Source organism: Canis lupus, chromosome 2, assembly GCF_011100685.1.
Source record: "Canis lupus familiaris isolate Mischka breed German Shepherd chromosome 2, alternate assembly UU_Cfam_GSD_1.0, whole genome shotgun sequence".
Lineage (NCBI taxonomy): Eukaryota > Metazoa > Chordata > Mammalia > Carnivora > Canidae > Canis > Canis lupus.
This window is the reverse complement of record NC_049223.1, coordinates 23,907,722-23,925,061: the sequence shown is the minus strand read 5'-3', so window position 1 is coordinate 23,925,061 and position 17,340 is coordinate 23,907,722. Positions and strand designations below refer to the sequence as shown.

Below are 17,340 nucleotides of genomic sequence, written 5' to 3'. Positions count from 1 at the left end.
AAAAGGGAGTTGGGGCAGCTATACTAAATCAGACAAAACAGACTATAAATCTAAAAAAGGCTATGAGACAAAAAAGGGGGCATTATATATTAATAAAAGGTTCAATACAGCAAGCAGATATAAAAACAGCAAACATGTATGAACCTAATAATAGACCATCAAAATATGTGTTAGACAAATGGACAGAATTGAAGGGAGAAATAGTTCCACAATAATAGCTGGAAACTTCAATACCTGTCCCACAGTAAAGGACAGAACCAGGCAGAAGATGAGGACACAGAGGACATAAACCACACAATAAACCAACTGGATCCAAGAGAATTAACAGGACTCTCTACCCAACAACAGCACACACATTCTTCTCAAGTGCAGTTGTAACATTTTCTAGGATACACCATATATTAGGTCACAAATTGAGTCTCAACAGATTTTAAAAGATAGATGTTCTACAAAGTATTTTCTCTGACCACAAAAGGGGGAAGTTAGAAGTCAATCAACAGAAGTAAAATTGGAAAATTCACAAATTTGTGGAAATTAAAAACACATCCTTAAAACTCTTCCCTTAAACCAAAAGGAATTCTAGATGGGAAAAGATTTAAGCACAAAAAAAGCCAACATAAAAGTTGCAGGAGAAAATATAGGTAACCAAAAACTTTTTCAGTCAGCAGGTGGAAAATTCTTTACCCAAGACAGAGAAGTGAGATGTCATAAAGACTGATTAATTTTTTAAGATTTTATTTATTTATTTATGAGACACACAGAAAGAGGTAGAGACAGATAAAGGGAGAGGTAGGCTCCTCGCAGGGAACCTGATGTGGGACTCGATCCAAGACCCAGGATCATGCCCTGATCCAAAGGCAGATGCTCAATCGCTGAACCACCCAGGTATCCCAAGACTAAAATAAAATAAAAAAAAAATTCTATATTAAAAATATCTACAACACATACAATAAACTGGCCAATTTCTTTAGTTAGGAACAATGTACATGAATACAGCAATAGAAAAATGGGCAGCAGATGAACAGGGAAAGTTTACTGAAAAAGAAACTAAAATGCCCAATAAAAATAAAAGACAATCAAAATTAAAGAAATGAGAATCAAAACAATGGAAGACTATAACCAACCAGAAAAAAAATTAGCAATTTAAAATACCATGCGTTGTGTGGGGGTCTGGGAAAACATACTGCAAACTAGGGCAGCTCATAAGGAGCCACAAAGAAATAACATGCTCATGTGTGTTTTTAAGATGATAGATAGGATGTTAAAACTTCTTGCTACGGTGACAATTTAATTATCTTAATTACCTTAATGTTCCATATACAGCTTGCAATAATTTAAAGAGGATAACACAGGGCAGGCTGTAGAGCACAAAGCCCAGAAAGTAAATGTTTAACAGTAGAAATACAGATGAAAGGCAGATTATTGTCCTACAAATTACAGAGCCACCTCACCACTTTCCACTAACTCTCAGTCTGATTAAAGCAAACTTTAGCCAATGTGCCTGGTATTATTTATCTTTCCCTCTCCTTTATCCACGCCTCCCCCCGATCCCATTCTACTATTTCCATTCTACTATTTCCAAGTAAGAAGATCTTACAAACTATTATTACTAAGTTTATTCAATATAAAAGGAGGGTTGAGTACTTTTTCAGAGCTAGTTTTAGGGATTAAACGAGATAATGCATGTAGCCTGTGGCCCATCCTAAGCATTCTATAATAGCTGCTATTAGACCCTAAGTCATCCTATTCTGCAATATTTTATTCTCATGTTTAAATAGTTCTACTATATATATTTTCTCTATATAGGTCTTTTATTACACTTGTCTTGACTCTTTTTTAAAAAAAGCAAGATACTTTGAAATAAATGCTAAAATGGTAAGAATACACTTAGCCACTGTTGTCCTGCGGGTGCTCCCTGCTATGGTAAAGAACCAACAGGGAATGGACACTGAACACAAAAGGGGTGTCCTCACTTTGCAAAGGTGATGGCTTTACAAGGCTTCTGACCACAATCAATCATTGCTGTGACAGTTTGTTTTCTTTTTTTTTTTTTTAAGATTTTATTCATTTATTCATGAGAAACAGAGAGAGAGAGAGAGACAGAGAGACAGAGAGAGAGAGAGAGAGAGAGAGAGAGGCAGAGACACAGGCAGAGAGAGAAGCAGGCTCCATGCAAGGAGCCTGACGTGGGACTCGATCCCGGGACTCCAGGATCACGCCCTGAGCCGAAGGCAGGCGCAGAACCGCTGAGCTACTCAGGGATCCCAACAGTTTGTTTTCTAGTGAATCTTGATGATCCAGAACAAACTCAAGAGAAACATTGACTAGACCCCTCAAAACGAAGTAACTAAAAGCATAGCATCTTGGTTTTTACCAAAGGGAAGAAGATGTGCTTTCCATGAATGTGTATCTGCTTGTTCTGTACGGACACATCCAAGAAGACATCCAAATATGTGCCACACTGATGGGGAAATGTTACCTCAACTCTACCTGAGGGCCTAACAGGTAATGTTACTTTTCACCTCTCAAACATGCTCTTCCACTTCCCTATTGCCTTACCACACCCAGCCACTGGAAAAAACACAAGAAAGGAAACAGGCAGATAATGACTTTTTCTCTGGAAACCATTCATTGTCAAATCATATCTGGTCAAAACTCTTGAGTTATTCCTGCTGTGATTTTCCACATTTTCTTTTTTCTTCCCTCTCATTCTACCCTTCCTTTGATCCTTCTCCAATTTATCCTATTTATTTACAGTTCATTTGTTATCAGTTATATAAATTCTGTCTGGCCTGTGGGCACCTTAAGACAAGAAGCATGCCCTTCTCTTCAGTTGCCCAATCTCCCGCACAGGGCCTCACAGAAAATCTACATGGAGGTGCTAGGAGAGGTTTTGAAATAAGCAAACAAAATATATTATCCACACTGCAACGAGCCCTGGAGAGCAGTCAGAAAGCCTGGACTCCAGTGTCAAGAGAACACCCTCAGCTGGTTCTATAGCTTCAGACAGAAGCTCTTCAGCATGCGTGTCCTCCTCTTCTACAAAATGGATCTCTTACTTTCTCTGCTATGGTTTTACAAATGAGATGATGAAAGTAAAGGTCATTGTTTAATGCTCATTTAAAGCGCCACGATTACTTCTCCTGATCAGTGTTATTTGCCATCCAACCTTCTAAATTTAAGTAGAGATAGGATATTCTATTAGGTAGGAGAAGCAGATTTCATTAATGCATTTATTTGCTTTTTCTTAAAATAAGCACAAAGCCATAGCAGCTTGCCTGATATCACGAGTACACCATAATGCTTATGTTCTGAAACAGAAATGGCCCGTGTTCTGTGCGCCATTTCCCAACGTTAATTATGACTTAGATAGAAAGTGTCTGAATATTTCTTACCAGGTTCTGGAAGGTCTAATTTTGCACGCTTTAGTTCTACCATAGAAATCTGAAGTTGCTCTATTACAAAGTCATCTTCGAAGAAAAAATCCTTTGCCAGAGTCTCCTGAAGAAATTCTACAAGTTCTTCCATAGACAACTTCATTAGATGTTCTAAGAAAAAAATGAGAAAAATACAGATGCTGAGTCAAAAGTCACTTCAGGGTGAGAAGGTAATGTATTCTATTCTGGTGCAGTATTTTTTAAAATGGGCACGGCATTCAACTTACACATAGCACTGTGAATATCACTGACACTCAGTAAGATAAAAGTATTTTCTGATATCCAAGCAGTCACATCTACTCTTTGGGAAGACAGGGAGAAGTAAATTACTGCTAAATACCATTTCATCAGTTCATTTAAGAATATCACACCTTAGACATTAATATGAACCCAGAGCAAGCACTTGACATGAGGGCTTTTGTTTTACTGTCATGGTGTTTTACCTCTCATAGGCAAACGCATTTCAAATCTATTTTTACAGTTACAGAATTTCCAAAAAAATCTGGATTACTAACTTGATTTTTATTTCTACTTACAAAATTAGTTTTATTTAAAACAATTCAGATTACAAAGTAGAAAGCAAAAGTCAGCTATGATCCTACTAGCCAGCCACTGCCCTACAAGTAGATGTGTGTACACAAGTATCAATTCAAAAAACTATACTTTGAGTCCATCAGATATACTATAATGTACTGTAATCCACTTAAATTAGTCTTCTAATACTGGACATTTAAGTTATTAGTAATTTTTTTAAAATTTAAAACCAGTGTGTGATAAATCTCCCATAATAAATGTCTCGAAATATTGTTAAGGCAACCAGGAAAAAACAAGAACAAAATCTTAGGAGCTTTAGCTAACTACTGGTTAAGGTGCCCAGACACAGTTTTTGAAGCTTCATATGGTGGTGAAGAAACTTCATACAAGACCTTGAGCTTCGTCTTCCCAACAGAAAAAAAAACAAATAGCAGCAGACACATTTTTTCCAACAGCTATTTAGTCTGGTGATATGACAGGATATAAAGTAGGTATTATGCTTTAAAGTTTATTTGCAAAGGTGAAGAAACTTTTCACCTGCCAAGGTTAATCAAGATTCATATAAATAAAACATAATTTAGGACAGAGAACAGAGCTATGGAGAAATAAAACATCGTATTTCCACTTTTTCGCTGTTTTGTGAACATTAAATCAATACATACATATTTTAATAAAGAAATATACTTTTGTTCCACATCTTGGTCAGTTCGTAATCCAGAAAGAAAAGATGTGGGGAGGATAGGAGGGTCAGGGGAGGGAAAGAGAAGAGGAGGAGGTGGGTCTTGGGAAGCAGTTCTCTAGGTGCTGTGGTTTGTGTGCTGGAGGTGTGAGGATTGGGTATAAGGGAAATGAATCACAGCATCTCTGATTCCTTATCTTTCAGGATAAACAATACAAATCTGATTTTACAGGGAGTTTTCATTTCTCTCTAAAGTTTGGATAATCCAAAGTCATGCTTTTCAAGTAAGCAATCAAATAACTAAAAATACCTAAAATGCACTTAGAACAACGCCAAAGCACAGCAGGGAAAAAAACCTCACAAAACATGACCCCAAATACTCAATTAGCTTATAATTTAGTTGGGAAGTTGAACAGATGAGTCATGCAAGAATAACCTAAGAAAGGAGAATGATCAATGAATGTGAACCTATGTTGTAAGACCTAGACTGGAAGTGCTCTGTGAAGTTCTCAAGCTCTCAATGATTCTCCTCCCTGCAGAGTTACAAGAAGAGTTACTAGGAGTTGTTGTAATTTTAAAGGCTGAACTGAGGCTTTAAGATGAATAAGGTTCTTCATATTCAAGAAGAAAACTCTCATTTCTTGATTTTAAAGTAAGGCACTGTATGCCAAGTTTATAGAACTCTTGAAATACTGCAGCTGAAGACTCTTTTAAAGCTTTGTTGCATTTAAACAACCAGAGACAGTGACTGTACTTGCCCCAGAGGCCACGATGCAAGTCAAGCAGAGAGATGAGCAGAAGGTTCCCCATCTCTGGTCTACAGCTTGGAGCTGAGTGGTTTTTTTTCCTGGATGGAGGAAACAGTGATGGAAAATATAACTGGACTTTTTAACTAAGGGCCTGGTTTCTTTGGTTTCTCTCTTCTCTGATTATAAACCAGAGATTCATAATGATGAAAAGCAATATTAGGAATGTGGGAACAAATAGTAAGAATAATATCATTAGTGAAACCAACTTTTGTATTCTACTACTTAAGTGGGAAAATGAAACTGAAATTGGGAAAAAAAAAAACAACACCCCTGCAATGTAATTGGCTTCTAGACATGAGGAAGAACCAATGGAAGCCAATTACCAACTGAACATGATTGACTTTCAAGATTTTTTAAAATCTATCCCTAAAAGAAAATGAATCTGAAGTCAGGTGAAGAATAAGAAATCAGAGTTAAATCAAGCCTTGATCTCTGTGAAATCTTTATACTTAAACATTTCCTTACTTTTGTGTAATTTTAAGATTGTGTAAGACATGGCGGTAAGAACTCGTTCTCCTTCAAAGATGTAGATATCCCATATTCTGAGGTTTAGTGTAAAGGGAGTCTGTAATTAAAAACAAAACAGAGATAAGATTAACAGTTCACCCTCACCTGGTATTTATAATTCTATGATGGTTTTGTAAATAAATACTCACACGATCAAGGAAACATTGAAAAAACCATTTCATTGTGTAAAAACTTGTATAGATTTCTTGAGAATCCTGAAAAATACAAAGACTTCAAATTTCTGGATTGCAGCAAACAAAATATGACAATCTAATACTCAGAGTTAGGAAAGCTGTTGGAGGTAGCTGTCAAAGCTAAACATAAAACTGTTTCATTCCAAATCTTTTTGCATGCTGGAGTATTTCTAGGTTTTTCTCCTCACCCTAGCTTTCTCCTTCAATCTCACTTTGGAAATCACCTTAGGAATAAATCCTTCTTCTATAGGATTGTAATACAACATTTTGATTCTCTACGATGTATTTTACAGGCAAGTACCTCTGTTCACTAAATTATCATGCTTTATAGTACAGCATGTATATGGTTCACTAAGGACGAGTTTGTATGACCCTTAAAGTCCTTTTGGTGCAATAAAACAGCCTCCAAAATTACTAAGAAATTATATATCTTTAAAAACTGTACTATTTGTATATATCCTCTGCAAAGAAGTGGTTTGATCCTACGAGTTAGGGCTGTGATGGTTCATCAGTACTAAATTTCACAAATCTCATGCTCTTGAAACACCTAGGAATTATAACTGTATAGTAAATGAAATGGGCAACACAGCACATCAATAAAGCAATTGGGACCGAAGGCTGCACTCAATTCTTCCAGCTTTATTCTTGGTGTAAGTGGGCATAAGTCAATGTTACATCTACCTACCAAGTGTTGCTTAAGCTTGGATAGAAACTTATTCAGTATTTTTTCATGATGTTCTTGAAACCTCAAGAGTTTAGGAAAACCTTGAACAAAAAAGCCTAGAATACAAACATAAAAACAGTATTTCATAAACAATAGCAACAAAACCCCTCTTTTAAAATATAACTCATTTCTTTCATTTTTAACTGTCTGCAACAACAAAACTCCAATAGTTACTAACATACTTGTCCTCCCCATCAAGGAAATAATTGAGTGTGAGCTCCGGGTAAAAAAAACTTGCAGTTTTGTACTTGTTTGCTAAAGAGCTCCTGTAACTTTGTAAAAATACAAAGGAGGGCAGAATATTTCTGAATTAGAGAAAAACTTAGAAACTAAAAAAAATGAAAACAGAAGCCATTTATCAGGATTGTCTATTCTCTTAAAGATCTTAAAGCATATCTTAAATGTGCAAATGTTTTATGAGCTATTCTAAAATCTTGAGGACTTTTGTTTTACTATCATTATGCTACATAACCAACATTTTATTGCTTTTTTCAGGGTTACTCTAGCTTCATTAATATTGTCCTTCCAAAGTTTTTATCACTTTTTAGTCCCTTCTGTGATATTTGACATCAGCTAAGACATACTGGCACAGTATGATCAATGTTAAATCAGAAACTGTAATTTATCCCATCTCATTATACAACATAGTCTATAAGATTTCTAGGAAGTAAGTAATTATAAATAGTACTGATCGATTGAGTACTGATTTTGTGCATCTAATTCGTGGAACTTCACATTTATTCTTATTTACAAGTTTCCTTTCAGATATTCTTTTTATTTCTTCCAATAAAAAGGATGTATACTCAACAGATTTTTATCATTTCTCCTTCCAACCCGGGATTTGTGTAACTTAATTAATAGATATCTTATGTTTTTTAAAAAGAATCCAGAGGAAGTACTGTGTGCTCCACAAACCCTTCTGGCATGTTCATAATGATATGGGCTTCTCAATGTTTCTAACATGTTTTACAAACTAAAACTTTGTTTAACTCACTCTGTCAGATTTACTTGATCTTAGAGTCTCATTTGTTTCCTCACAGAACATCTGCTTCCAAAAAGTGAAACTGTGTTCCTCCAAGAACCCAAGGAACATACTTATGTGTGTGAATATTTCCAGAGATAGAGATTCTATTCCTCCCATAGTAACATTTTCCAGGAAATGTATATAAACATAAAAAGTATATCTATCTGTGCCATTCTCCTGGTCAATTGTGATAGGAACGGCAATTAGAAGAACTTCAAGAAAAAGTCTCATTTTGAAAAAGGTAATGCCCCTCAGTAATAAACACTCACTCAAGGATGCTAAGATAACTAACATTACTTCACTTCTTCGTGATATCCCAGACTTGATATTTTAAAATCTCATTTTCTTCAGCCCTCACTTTATTTTGTACATTTATAAATGACGTCAGTATCATGTAGGGGATGCAAAGAACTGAGGCAACTTTCAGTGATAAAATTCCATAGGCAGATCTACAAATATCTCTAAATACAAACTTAACCAAAATAATGACCTAAACTGCACAGTAAATGCAAATATAAGGATAGTAAAATTAATATTTCTTTATAGATTAGACTGGTGACAATTGCTGAAAGTAAGCTATCAGGTATGTTCAAAAGAAATGACTTTCTTAGAGTTGGGCAGTCTTCCACGGAATTACATACTACTGAAACTGTAACATCACTTTGTACTTCAACACAGATCAGCAACACCATTCCCTGGTGAAGCAAAATAGAGATGGATGAGGGAAAGTAATTTTTTTTCAAGATGTCTTTTCAAATGATACTGCGTGTTGGATGGCAGTCTGATATACTGCGTTTTACTTTTGGAGGCTCTTGATGGGATCCAAAGTGTCCAGAAACAGTTATCATTAGTAATAGTATTCATTTAAAAAAAAATATTCACAAGGAAAAGTAAGGGAGATGGTCCAATCTGTGCACGTCCACATGGGCGCATTGCACAAACACACACACACACACACACACACACACACAAAATACCACCACAAAAACTACATGGTAAGAATGTGTAAATTAATAGACTATAATCATAATTCTGAAAATGTTAAAATATCACTTTAAACATGAGGCGGGGGCAGCCCTGGTGACGCAGCAGTTTAGTGCCACCTGCAGCCCAGGGTGTGATCCCCGAGACCCAAGATTGAGTCCTACATTGGGCTCCCTGCATGGAGCCTGCTTCTCTCTCTGCCTGTGTCTCTGCCTCTCTCTCTCTCTCTCTCTCTCTCTCTCTCTGTCTCTCATGAATAAATAAAATCTTTAAAAAAATAAAAAATAAAAATAAACATGAGGTGGGTTCCTCACCACATAAAACTTATTCACAAACAGAACTTAGATGATCTATTCTTAGAGTGACTTGTGTTAAAAATTTGTTTTTAATTTGGTATTATTACATGGGTGGCACTGGGAAGATAATTTTGCACGAAATGGGCAAATGCCATTTTTATTACCAAGATGCAAACCAAACTCTATAAAGTTTCTTGTATATGCTTGGCAGATACAAAGGAAAGGTTATTAAAAACAATCTTCTAATTTGAAAACCAAAAACTCATGCAAGTTTTGAGATAATGAAGTAACTACAACATGTTATCAGCAGCCTTTTATCATAAAATGGAATCCATTTTAGCTAAAAGAACCAAAACACCATTTCACTGAAATGATAACTGTATGATAGTCTAAGGTTTTGGTCAAAGGCATCCTATATTTCTCCCAGTAATACAGCGTTTCCTAAATTGCTCCAAACCTAAATTAAATTAGTTTCTTCTGACCGGGGGCAAGTAAGGAAGAAATTTCAAAATGCCAATAGTATACCCTGAGGTAAAAATAAAGGCATATAAATGTGAACAGAAAAGCTTAGCAATGTTCAATAAAGAAGGAGGACATAAGAAATGACTCACAAACACTAACTGACCGAACAAGCCCTCAGACATTGTTTCTATACTTAACACTACCAAGCATCTTCCAAAGTTTGACTTTGCTTTAATTTACCTTTTTTTCCCCTTCCTTGTTTTTATTGTTTTTGGTAAACTATAGGGTTTTCTTACCATGCATGGCATGTTTGGGGCCTGAGAATAGTTTGACCAGGGCCCAGAAGGCATCTTCTTCATTCATATACATAAGGAGCAAAGCTGTGATCTGGCTCATCCCCTGACAGTATCCAACTTCCTGAAGATAAATGAGAACAAAGAAACCAGGTATTTTAAGATCCAATTATATGCATATGCACATACAAAAACCTGCCCTACAAAATAATCAGAAAATGCCTAAACACATTAAATAATGGGCAATTCTACAAAGATTGCATTTTTTATGATATTAAGCTATATACTATAAAAATAAATTGGTATTCAAGAATAAATGTAGAAGTGTGGACAAAGTATAAAGCTGTATGTATTTTTACTGTGCCCTATTCAATACCACTATACCTTCTGTAAAGAGCACTAATAGTTTATTTTTCCTTTTTATGTTATTCTCAGTTCAATATTCCTCCTCTTTGTTCAAATGCTGGCAAATTTCTCTCCTCCTACAGTTCCCTTCCCAAGTTGCTGTCTTGTCTCCTGTAGATTTCCTGGCCTGAGAGAGACACATTTTAGGATACCCAGGCAGTCTATGCCCCTTCTCTGAGAACTGCCTACTCTCCCCAAATTCCCTGCTTGTGCCATATGAACTGGGCCTGATGGAGGAGAAGAGGTCACCTGACCCCAAGGGAACAGTTAATCGGCTGCACGGACTAATCACATACTCGCCCCAAGATATCTGTAATCAGACGGTGAGATGCATTTAAACAGAATGGTCGTATTAAGTCTGTGTGGGCATTTTAGCCAATGGGAAAACTGAAAAGTAGGCAGAGAAAGCAATATGAAGAGAGAAACAGTGGAACAAACAGTTTACAGAGATAATTAGTTACTATGTGGTCCCAGAGTAGAAGAGCTAGAAAGTGTAGCTCTTTCTCAGTGAAGACTTCTCACTTTCCAGCTCCAATTTCCATGAAACCCAACTATTGCTTCATTTCTATGAAAAGGCCTTTAATAAACTCTTTTTTAACTTGCCCTAGTTTGAAATTTCTCGAAACTTAAAGGTTTTAATAGAAATTACACACCCAAGGTTCAAGGTTGTCCTCCCTAGAACCTAGTCAACAAGCATTTAACATCATTAGGTCCAACACTAAGTGATCTTTCCCCAAATTACCACCTCACACTGAGTGATAGGTACATTAAGAACAACATGTTCCATTACCAAAAAGTTTACTTTCAGCCTACTCCTAGGTTTAGCAAGTAGGTACACATGATCTCCTGTTTGGACCTCACCGAGTGAAAATGTGACCCCAAAACACAACCTCCTAGAGGTATTGAAGGGTGAGCAAGGGTCGAGCAAAAATTAATCTGCCCACCAACTTCCTAAACTTCTAGCACTACTCATTCTTAGAGCTATTATGTAAAATAAAAACAAGAAAAACACCATAACAAAACAATTCAGAAGAGGGTGAAAAATGAGTCACTGGCATACAGTGGTTTTTCCCATTTCTGAATTGGTTCTAAGATCCCAGGGTCACCAGAGGAGCCTTGGAAAGATCTACAGAAGGAGGGGGTGCCCAAAGAGTTCCTCCAGTTTCTCAGAAAACAACTCAAAGAGCCGTGGTTGGGTATGATCTGACTTACCGTGTTATAAATAGAATATGCAGCAAGAACATGGAATAAGGACTGTTGCCTAGAGAAAAGAAAGTTTATAATGAATATATTTCAGTTATTTCATATATTTTTAAAAATTATAAACTTAAAAAAATGTTTGCCTGAAAATAGATAATCCAAACAAAAGTACTAGTGTAATAAAGAAGATCCCAAGCTCAAATGTAAGCAATACTCTATACAGTCTATATTTAAGGTTAGATTACATTCGTTCTTTTTGTTTTTTTTTTTAAGGGCTGGAGGAGCAGAGGGAGAGAGAGAATCTCAAGCAGGTACCACACCCAGCACAGAGTGCTATGAGGGGCTCAATCTCACAACCCTGAGCCAAAATCAAGTCAGACACTCAACTGACTGAGCCACCCAGATGCCCCTGACATTCATTCTGATAGAATTTATAGCAAAAATCACAAAGGGCTTCACAATCTCTTAAATTTGTTGCCCTCCTTCACTGAACTATTCTCAATATAAAATCATCCCCATAGGAGCAGTCAGCTTGGCAGAACTATGGAGGTCTTGTAAAGCCTCAGTTACATGGCAGAAAGGTAAAATGTTGCCAGGCGGGGGCAACATCATCTGGGAGGCTGTATATGCTCACACTCTGCCTCCAATATCTTCTGCTCTCTCTCCTAAAGCCAAATCTGGGGTCCAAGATTCAAGGGCCACAAATGGGGATGACTCTACCCACTATTATCTCTAGTAGTCCACCAGCAAAATGTTTGCTTCCCATCCTATCAGCCTTAAGTTCTACTGGTCTAGGAGTCCCTTGTTCCAAAAGGAGAAATGTTTCCACCAGGAGACATGATGATTCCACTGAACTAGAAATTGAGATTTCTACCCAATCACATTGGGCTCCTCGTGCCTCTGAATCAATAAGCAAAGAAGGAGGTGACCGTATGGGTTGAAGCAACTGATCCTGAGTACTAAGGAGAAACTGAGTTGCTACTACATAATAAGAGTAAGAAAGAGTGGGCCTAGAAGGCAGGAAAATACTTAGGGTTTCTCTTGTATAGCTAAGCCTTGTGATTAAAGTCAATGGAAAACTACAGCAATCTGATTCAGGCAAGACTGCTAATGGTCCAGAATTAAATTCAGGTCACCCCACCAGGTAGAGAACCATGACCAACTGAGGTGCCTGTGGAGGGCAAAGGGAATACGAAACAGGTAGTGGAAATCAGTAACTATGTGCCCAGCCACAGAAATGATGATTATAATTGTTATGAGCATTTCTTCCTTATTTTGGTATGACTATGTTCATATATATGTATTTAAAAATATTTTGATTTTCTTCCTTCCTTTTCCCTTTTCATCTAACATATTAGCTATATTAAATTATTAACGGTTAATTTTTATCTTGTAGTCTTTTGGTTTTAGAATATCAAAGCAAAGAGTTTTATCTTGCAGTATTTTGGCTTTAGAATATCAAAGCAAAGAGTAAACATCACCAAGGACTTTGCATCCTCTTGTGGGGAAAGGGTTAGCCTAGTTTCAGTCCTAGGCAAAAGAGTTGTCTCATGTTAGGCAAAAGTATGACCTTCTATTATCCGTATCTGGAAACTGAGTGGACAAGGATGTACTGTAATGATCAGTACACCACGGGTGTCATCTTGGCTAGGCTACAACCCCCACATATCTAAAAGCTAATCCATACATTGCTTTAAAAAAAAAAAGAAAAGAAAAGAAAAGAAAAGAAAAGAGAAAGGCATTCTGTAGGCGTGATTAAGATCCATGAGCACTTGACTTTAAGTAGGAGAGGTTACCCTCAACAATCTTGGTGGGTCTGATTCAATCACAGGAAAGGATGTAAGAGCAGATGTGAGGCCTCCCTGGGGAGGCTCTTCCTGTGCTCAGGAGTTCCAGACTGTCCTTCCTGTTGGCCTGTCCTCCAGATATGGGACTTGCCTAGTCAGCCCCCACTACCAAGTTGATTCCTCCCCAATAAATCTCTGAAAACACAGGTCTTACTGGTTTCTGTTTCTCCTGTTGAACTTAGCCAATACAGATGTCAACAAAACTATACCTCTCATTCATAAACCGGAATTCTCATTTCATTCATTCATTCTTCTTTCTTTTTTTTTTTTGTAGTTCCAGCTATGCACTGGGGTCAAGTTTCTAGGGATCATGGCTCTCAAAAACTAACACAATCTCCAATTTCTTTACTAGGATTTTGATAAAAGTAGTCACTACATTTTTAAGAATTCCCAGATCATAAAATGACTCTTTATCAACTGTATAGCATCCACTATGTCAAAGGTTAAAAATTTAAGTTAACCTAGATCCTAGGTTTCACACAACATGGACCAAATGATCTGCAAAAGCTTAAACCTTTAGGACCTATATCAAAATTATAGTTTATGTAAGACATTCTACTTACTCATGTTTTAAGTTAACAAAGACTTTAGTAAACACTATTTACAAATGCTATTTATATTTCATAACTTAAAGTTTACTTACTTAACACCGTATCTGTCTCTAAACATAATATGGTCCCGAAATGTACGGTTGACATCAAGGTCTATTTGTCTGATATCAGGTGAACAACCCCGTGCTCTGTGTTTTAATTTCTGAAGAGGAAACAAAGAGAGGAATAAAGTATATTTTTTGGAAATCAGCTGTTGAAAATAATTCTCATTAAAATAATGAATCATAAAATAATTCTCATTAAAAACCTGTTTCAGTTTAGAAAAATCACACCCGTGGTTCACCAATGAATGTGAAGAGGCACACAATAAACAGCTCTCCCCCACCCATCCCTTCCCCCTTCCCACCGCCTTTTCCCTCTCCTCTTAACATACAGTTAAGATTTTAATTTTGAATGAAGAACTTTCGGAGTTTGCATTGCTAAGTCTATGTAAAAGTTCTTCATGGCTGAGCCACATAGTCTGCTAGAATTTCCTTTTTCTTTCCAGCACAGTATTTTTGTTTTCCTTCGAACTAATCATTGCCTTGTTTCTTGATTTGCTTCATTTTCTACAAGCTTGTTGCTAATCCAATCCCAAACTCACTTTAAACTCCATCAATCTCCTCTGGCATTGTTCCAATGGAAAAGGTACTCTCCGATTTCAAATTCGTGCAGACACCTCTCCAGAGCCTCTGGTCCCGCCCTAGGCTTGGGCTCCTGGATCTCTGGACCTGCTGCACAGCTGGGATTTTGGGGTCCCCCTTCACCCTCTGCTAGGCCTTCCTTCGCTTGGATCCCATTTTCTGGATCTCACATCTTTTTCTTTCTTGGTTTATTCCCTTGTTCTAGGGGAGCACATCCTCTAGTAGCTCCTGTGGAAGGGTGTACGGAAGATAAATTTTTTTGAAACTTTGAACATCTGATAATTCTAACCTCCTTCTCATTTAACTGTTCGGCTGTTTTAGAATTCTAAATTGGGAAATATCTTTGCTCAAAAGATATTTTGCTGCCTTTATTGTCTTCTAGTTTCCAGTGTTGCCACTCTAATTCTGGTTTCTTTATGTGAAATCTTTTTCTCTAGAAGCTTGTAGTCACTTTTCTCTCCACATCCTGAAACTTTACATCTCTGTGCTTGATTTGTATCTACTTTTATCCACAGGGTGGGCACCTGATAGATCTTTTCAATCTTATAAACTCAGACTCCTATCTCAGTTCTGAGAAACTTCTTAAGTAATTCCTTTGTCAATTTCCTCATCCCTCCCGCCCACTTTCCCACCTCCTCTTTCTGGAACTCTTACTATTACAGTGTGGGACCTATTGGGCTGTCATTCAACTTTCTTACATTTTTCTCTATTACTTTTCATTTCTTTGAATTTACCATCTATTTCCTATCTATTTCCTGGGAAATTCCTTCAATTGTTACTCTCAAACTTTCTCTAAAACCTTTCAGTTCTAGTATAATTTTGTATGATTTAATAGGTTCTTTTGTTGTTCTCAAAGGTTCCTTTTTTATAGGCTTCTATATTTGCTTCACGAATGTAGGATCTATCTTGATCCCTCAGAAGGTACTTGCAATCGTTTTTCTAAGTTTTCTTCTTGCTCTATAGTCTATTTCTTACAAGTTTCTTTCTTCCAGTTGTTGTTTCTCTTTCGTGTTAGTGCCTTCAAGTGAACAGTGGTATGTTGTCATCTGCTTACATTTAAAAGTAGAACACTAAAATGCTGATGGCAAGCTCTGTGTGCAGAGGTGGGGATTCACGATCGTGTCTCAACTGCAGAGTGATCTGGCTGGGTAGTTTCAGTGGGGTTCCCCTGAAGTCAGTATCTCTGGCTTTATTTTCTCAGGCTGGGCAGATTCCCCAGAGAAGTCTCTTCTGGTCTCCTGTCAGGAAGATGAGCACCTGGTCGCCAATGTTCTGGGTGTAGCGTGAGCAAGGAGGCTGAGATGTCCCCAGCTCAGGATATGTAGTTCCTCCGTGCACCCCCATCAACACAGGAGCCCCACCTCAGCACTGTCTGGGTCCTCTCCGGTCCAGAGGCCCTCTGGTTCATTCTTTCCAAATGGTACACCTCAGTCTTGAGCTGGGGTAGCAGAGGGACCTCGGGGCTCTCACTGCTTCTGCAACAGATTCTGGACGACTTCCACTGTTCTGAGCTCCCCCTCACCCCTCTCAGAGGTACCTGCAGTTGACAATTCCCAAGCATTTTGGAGATTCTGAGATATAAATCCTCCAGCCAAGGATTCCATTTTCTCAGGTTTGCTAAGCTTACAAGTGTCTGTCTGGATTCTCATTTGCAGACACTGGCAGCCATCTTCTCTCCTGTTTTCTTATTCCTTGCGGGCTCGCCTTTACAAAAACTCCCTGCTGTCAATTTCGTGGCATTTTGAAGAGAGGGAGTGAAGTGAGACTATTTAATCTCCCAAGTTTAACGAGGTAAGAGATTAACGAGGTAAGATATTAATCTATACTTAACCATGCTGACGTATAATCATGCATCTATATGCATATGTTATACTGACTCGTTTACCATGTGCTGGTGATACAGATCTCTGCCTTAATCAACTCCAATAAATATATATGAAAACATAACTGCTAAAACCTGACTTCAGCTAAAAATAGAAGGAAGTAGGCTACCTGGAAGACGTGTGTATGTGTTGTTTTGTGACTATGTGTACTCCTGTGTTTTGAGGGGGGAGCTCAAACAAGGGCAGCTTGTGTAGCTTTTAAAATCATGAAGAATAACCACAGTATACTTTTGAGTTCTAAATACATAGGAAGATATTTATAGTATTGTATTAGAATCACATGACTACTAAAACATTATCGTATGCTATCGCTAATACAGGCTGGTCCAGAAGATATTACCAAAATTTAGTTTATAAATGATAATCTACAGCACCTGGGTGGCTCAGCTAGTTAAACATCTACCTTTAGTAATGATCCTGGGTTCTTGGATGGAGTCCCACATCGGGCTCCCTGCTCAGTGGGGAGTCTGCTTTTCCCTCTCCTCCCCAGCTTGTGTTCTCTGCCACTATCTCTGTCTCCCTTTCAAATAAATAGAAAAAATCTTTTTAAAAAATCTATTAAGATGCCTATTCATATTTGTTCTTTTTTTTTTTTTTTTAAGATAATGGGCAAGGAAAGAGGTTTCAATTATTGTTCTACAGGCCTGCTGGTAAAAAAAATGAGACGTCAAAACATAGAAAGAAAATGTCTGACAGGACATGATGAAGTGTGCTTTAAAATAAAATTTAGTTCAAAGGCAGAAAAACACCCACATACTTCTATATAGTATCCGTTTCTCTAGAGGACAAGAAAATCCAACATAAAAAGGCCTTAAGACAGAAGCAAAT

The 17,340-nt window shown here is 37.3% G+C and overlaps 1 protein-coding gene across 3 annotated transcripts in view; it reads right to left on the bottom strand.

The window, feature by feature from the left end:
• The window catches only part of USP6NL (USP6 N-terminal like), a 169,500-nt gene that overhangs the window by 24,080 nt on the left and 128,080 nt on the right, over nt 1-17,340 (bottom strand). For all 3 annotated transcript variants that reach the window (XM_038530140.1, XM_038530139.1, XM_038530141.1), the window contains 7 exons: nt 14,039-14,148; nt 11,561-11,609; nt 9,947-10,067; nt 6,846-6,940; nt 6,116-6,181; nt 5,925-6,024; nt 3,396-3,548 (listed from right to left, as the gene is read on the bottom strand). In XM_038530140.1, the coding sequence (XP_038386068.1) occupies nt 3,396-3,548; nt 5,925-6,024; nt 6,116-6,181; nt 6,846-6,940; nt 9,947-10,067; nt 11,561-11,609; nt 14,039-14,148 (694 nt within the window). The remainder of the gene's footprint in view (nt 1-3,395; nt 3,549-5,924; nt 6,025-6,115; nt 6,182-6,845; nt 6,941-9,946; nt 10,068-11,560; nt 11,610-14,038; nt 14,149-17,340) is intronic.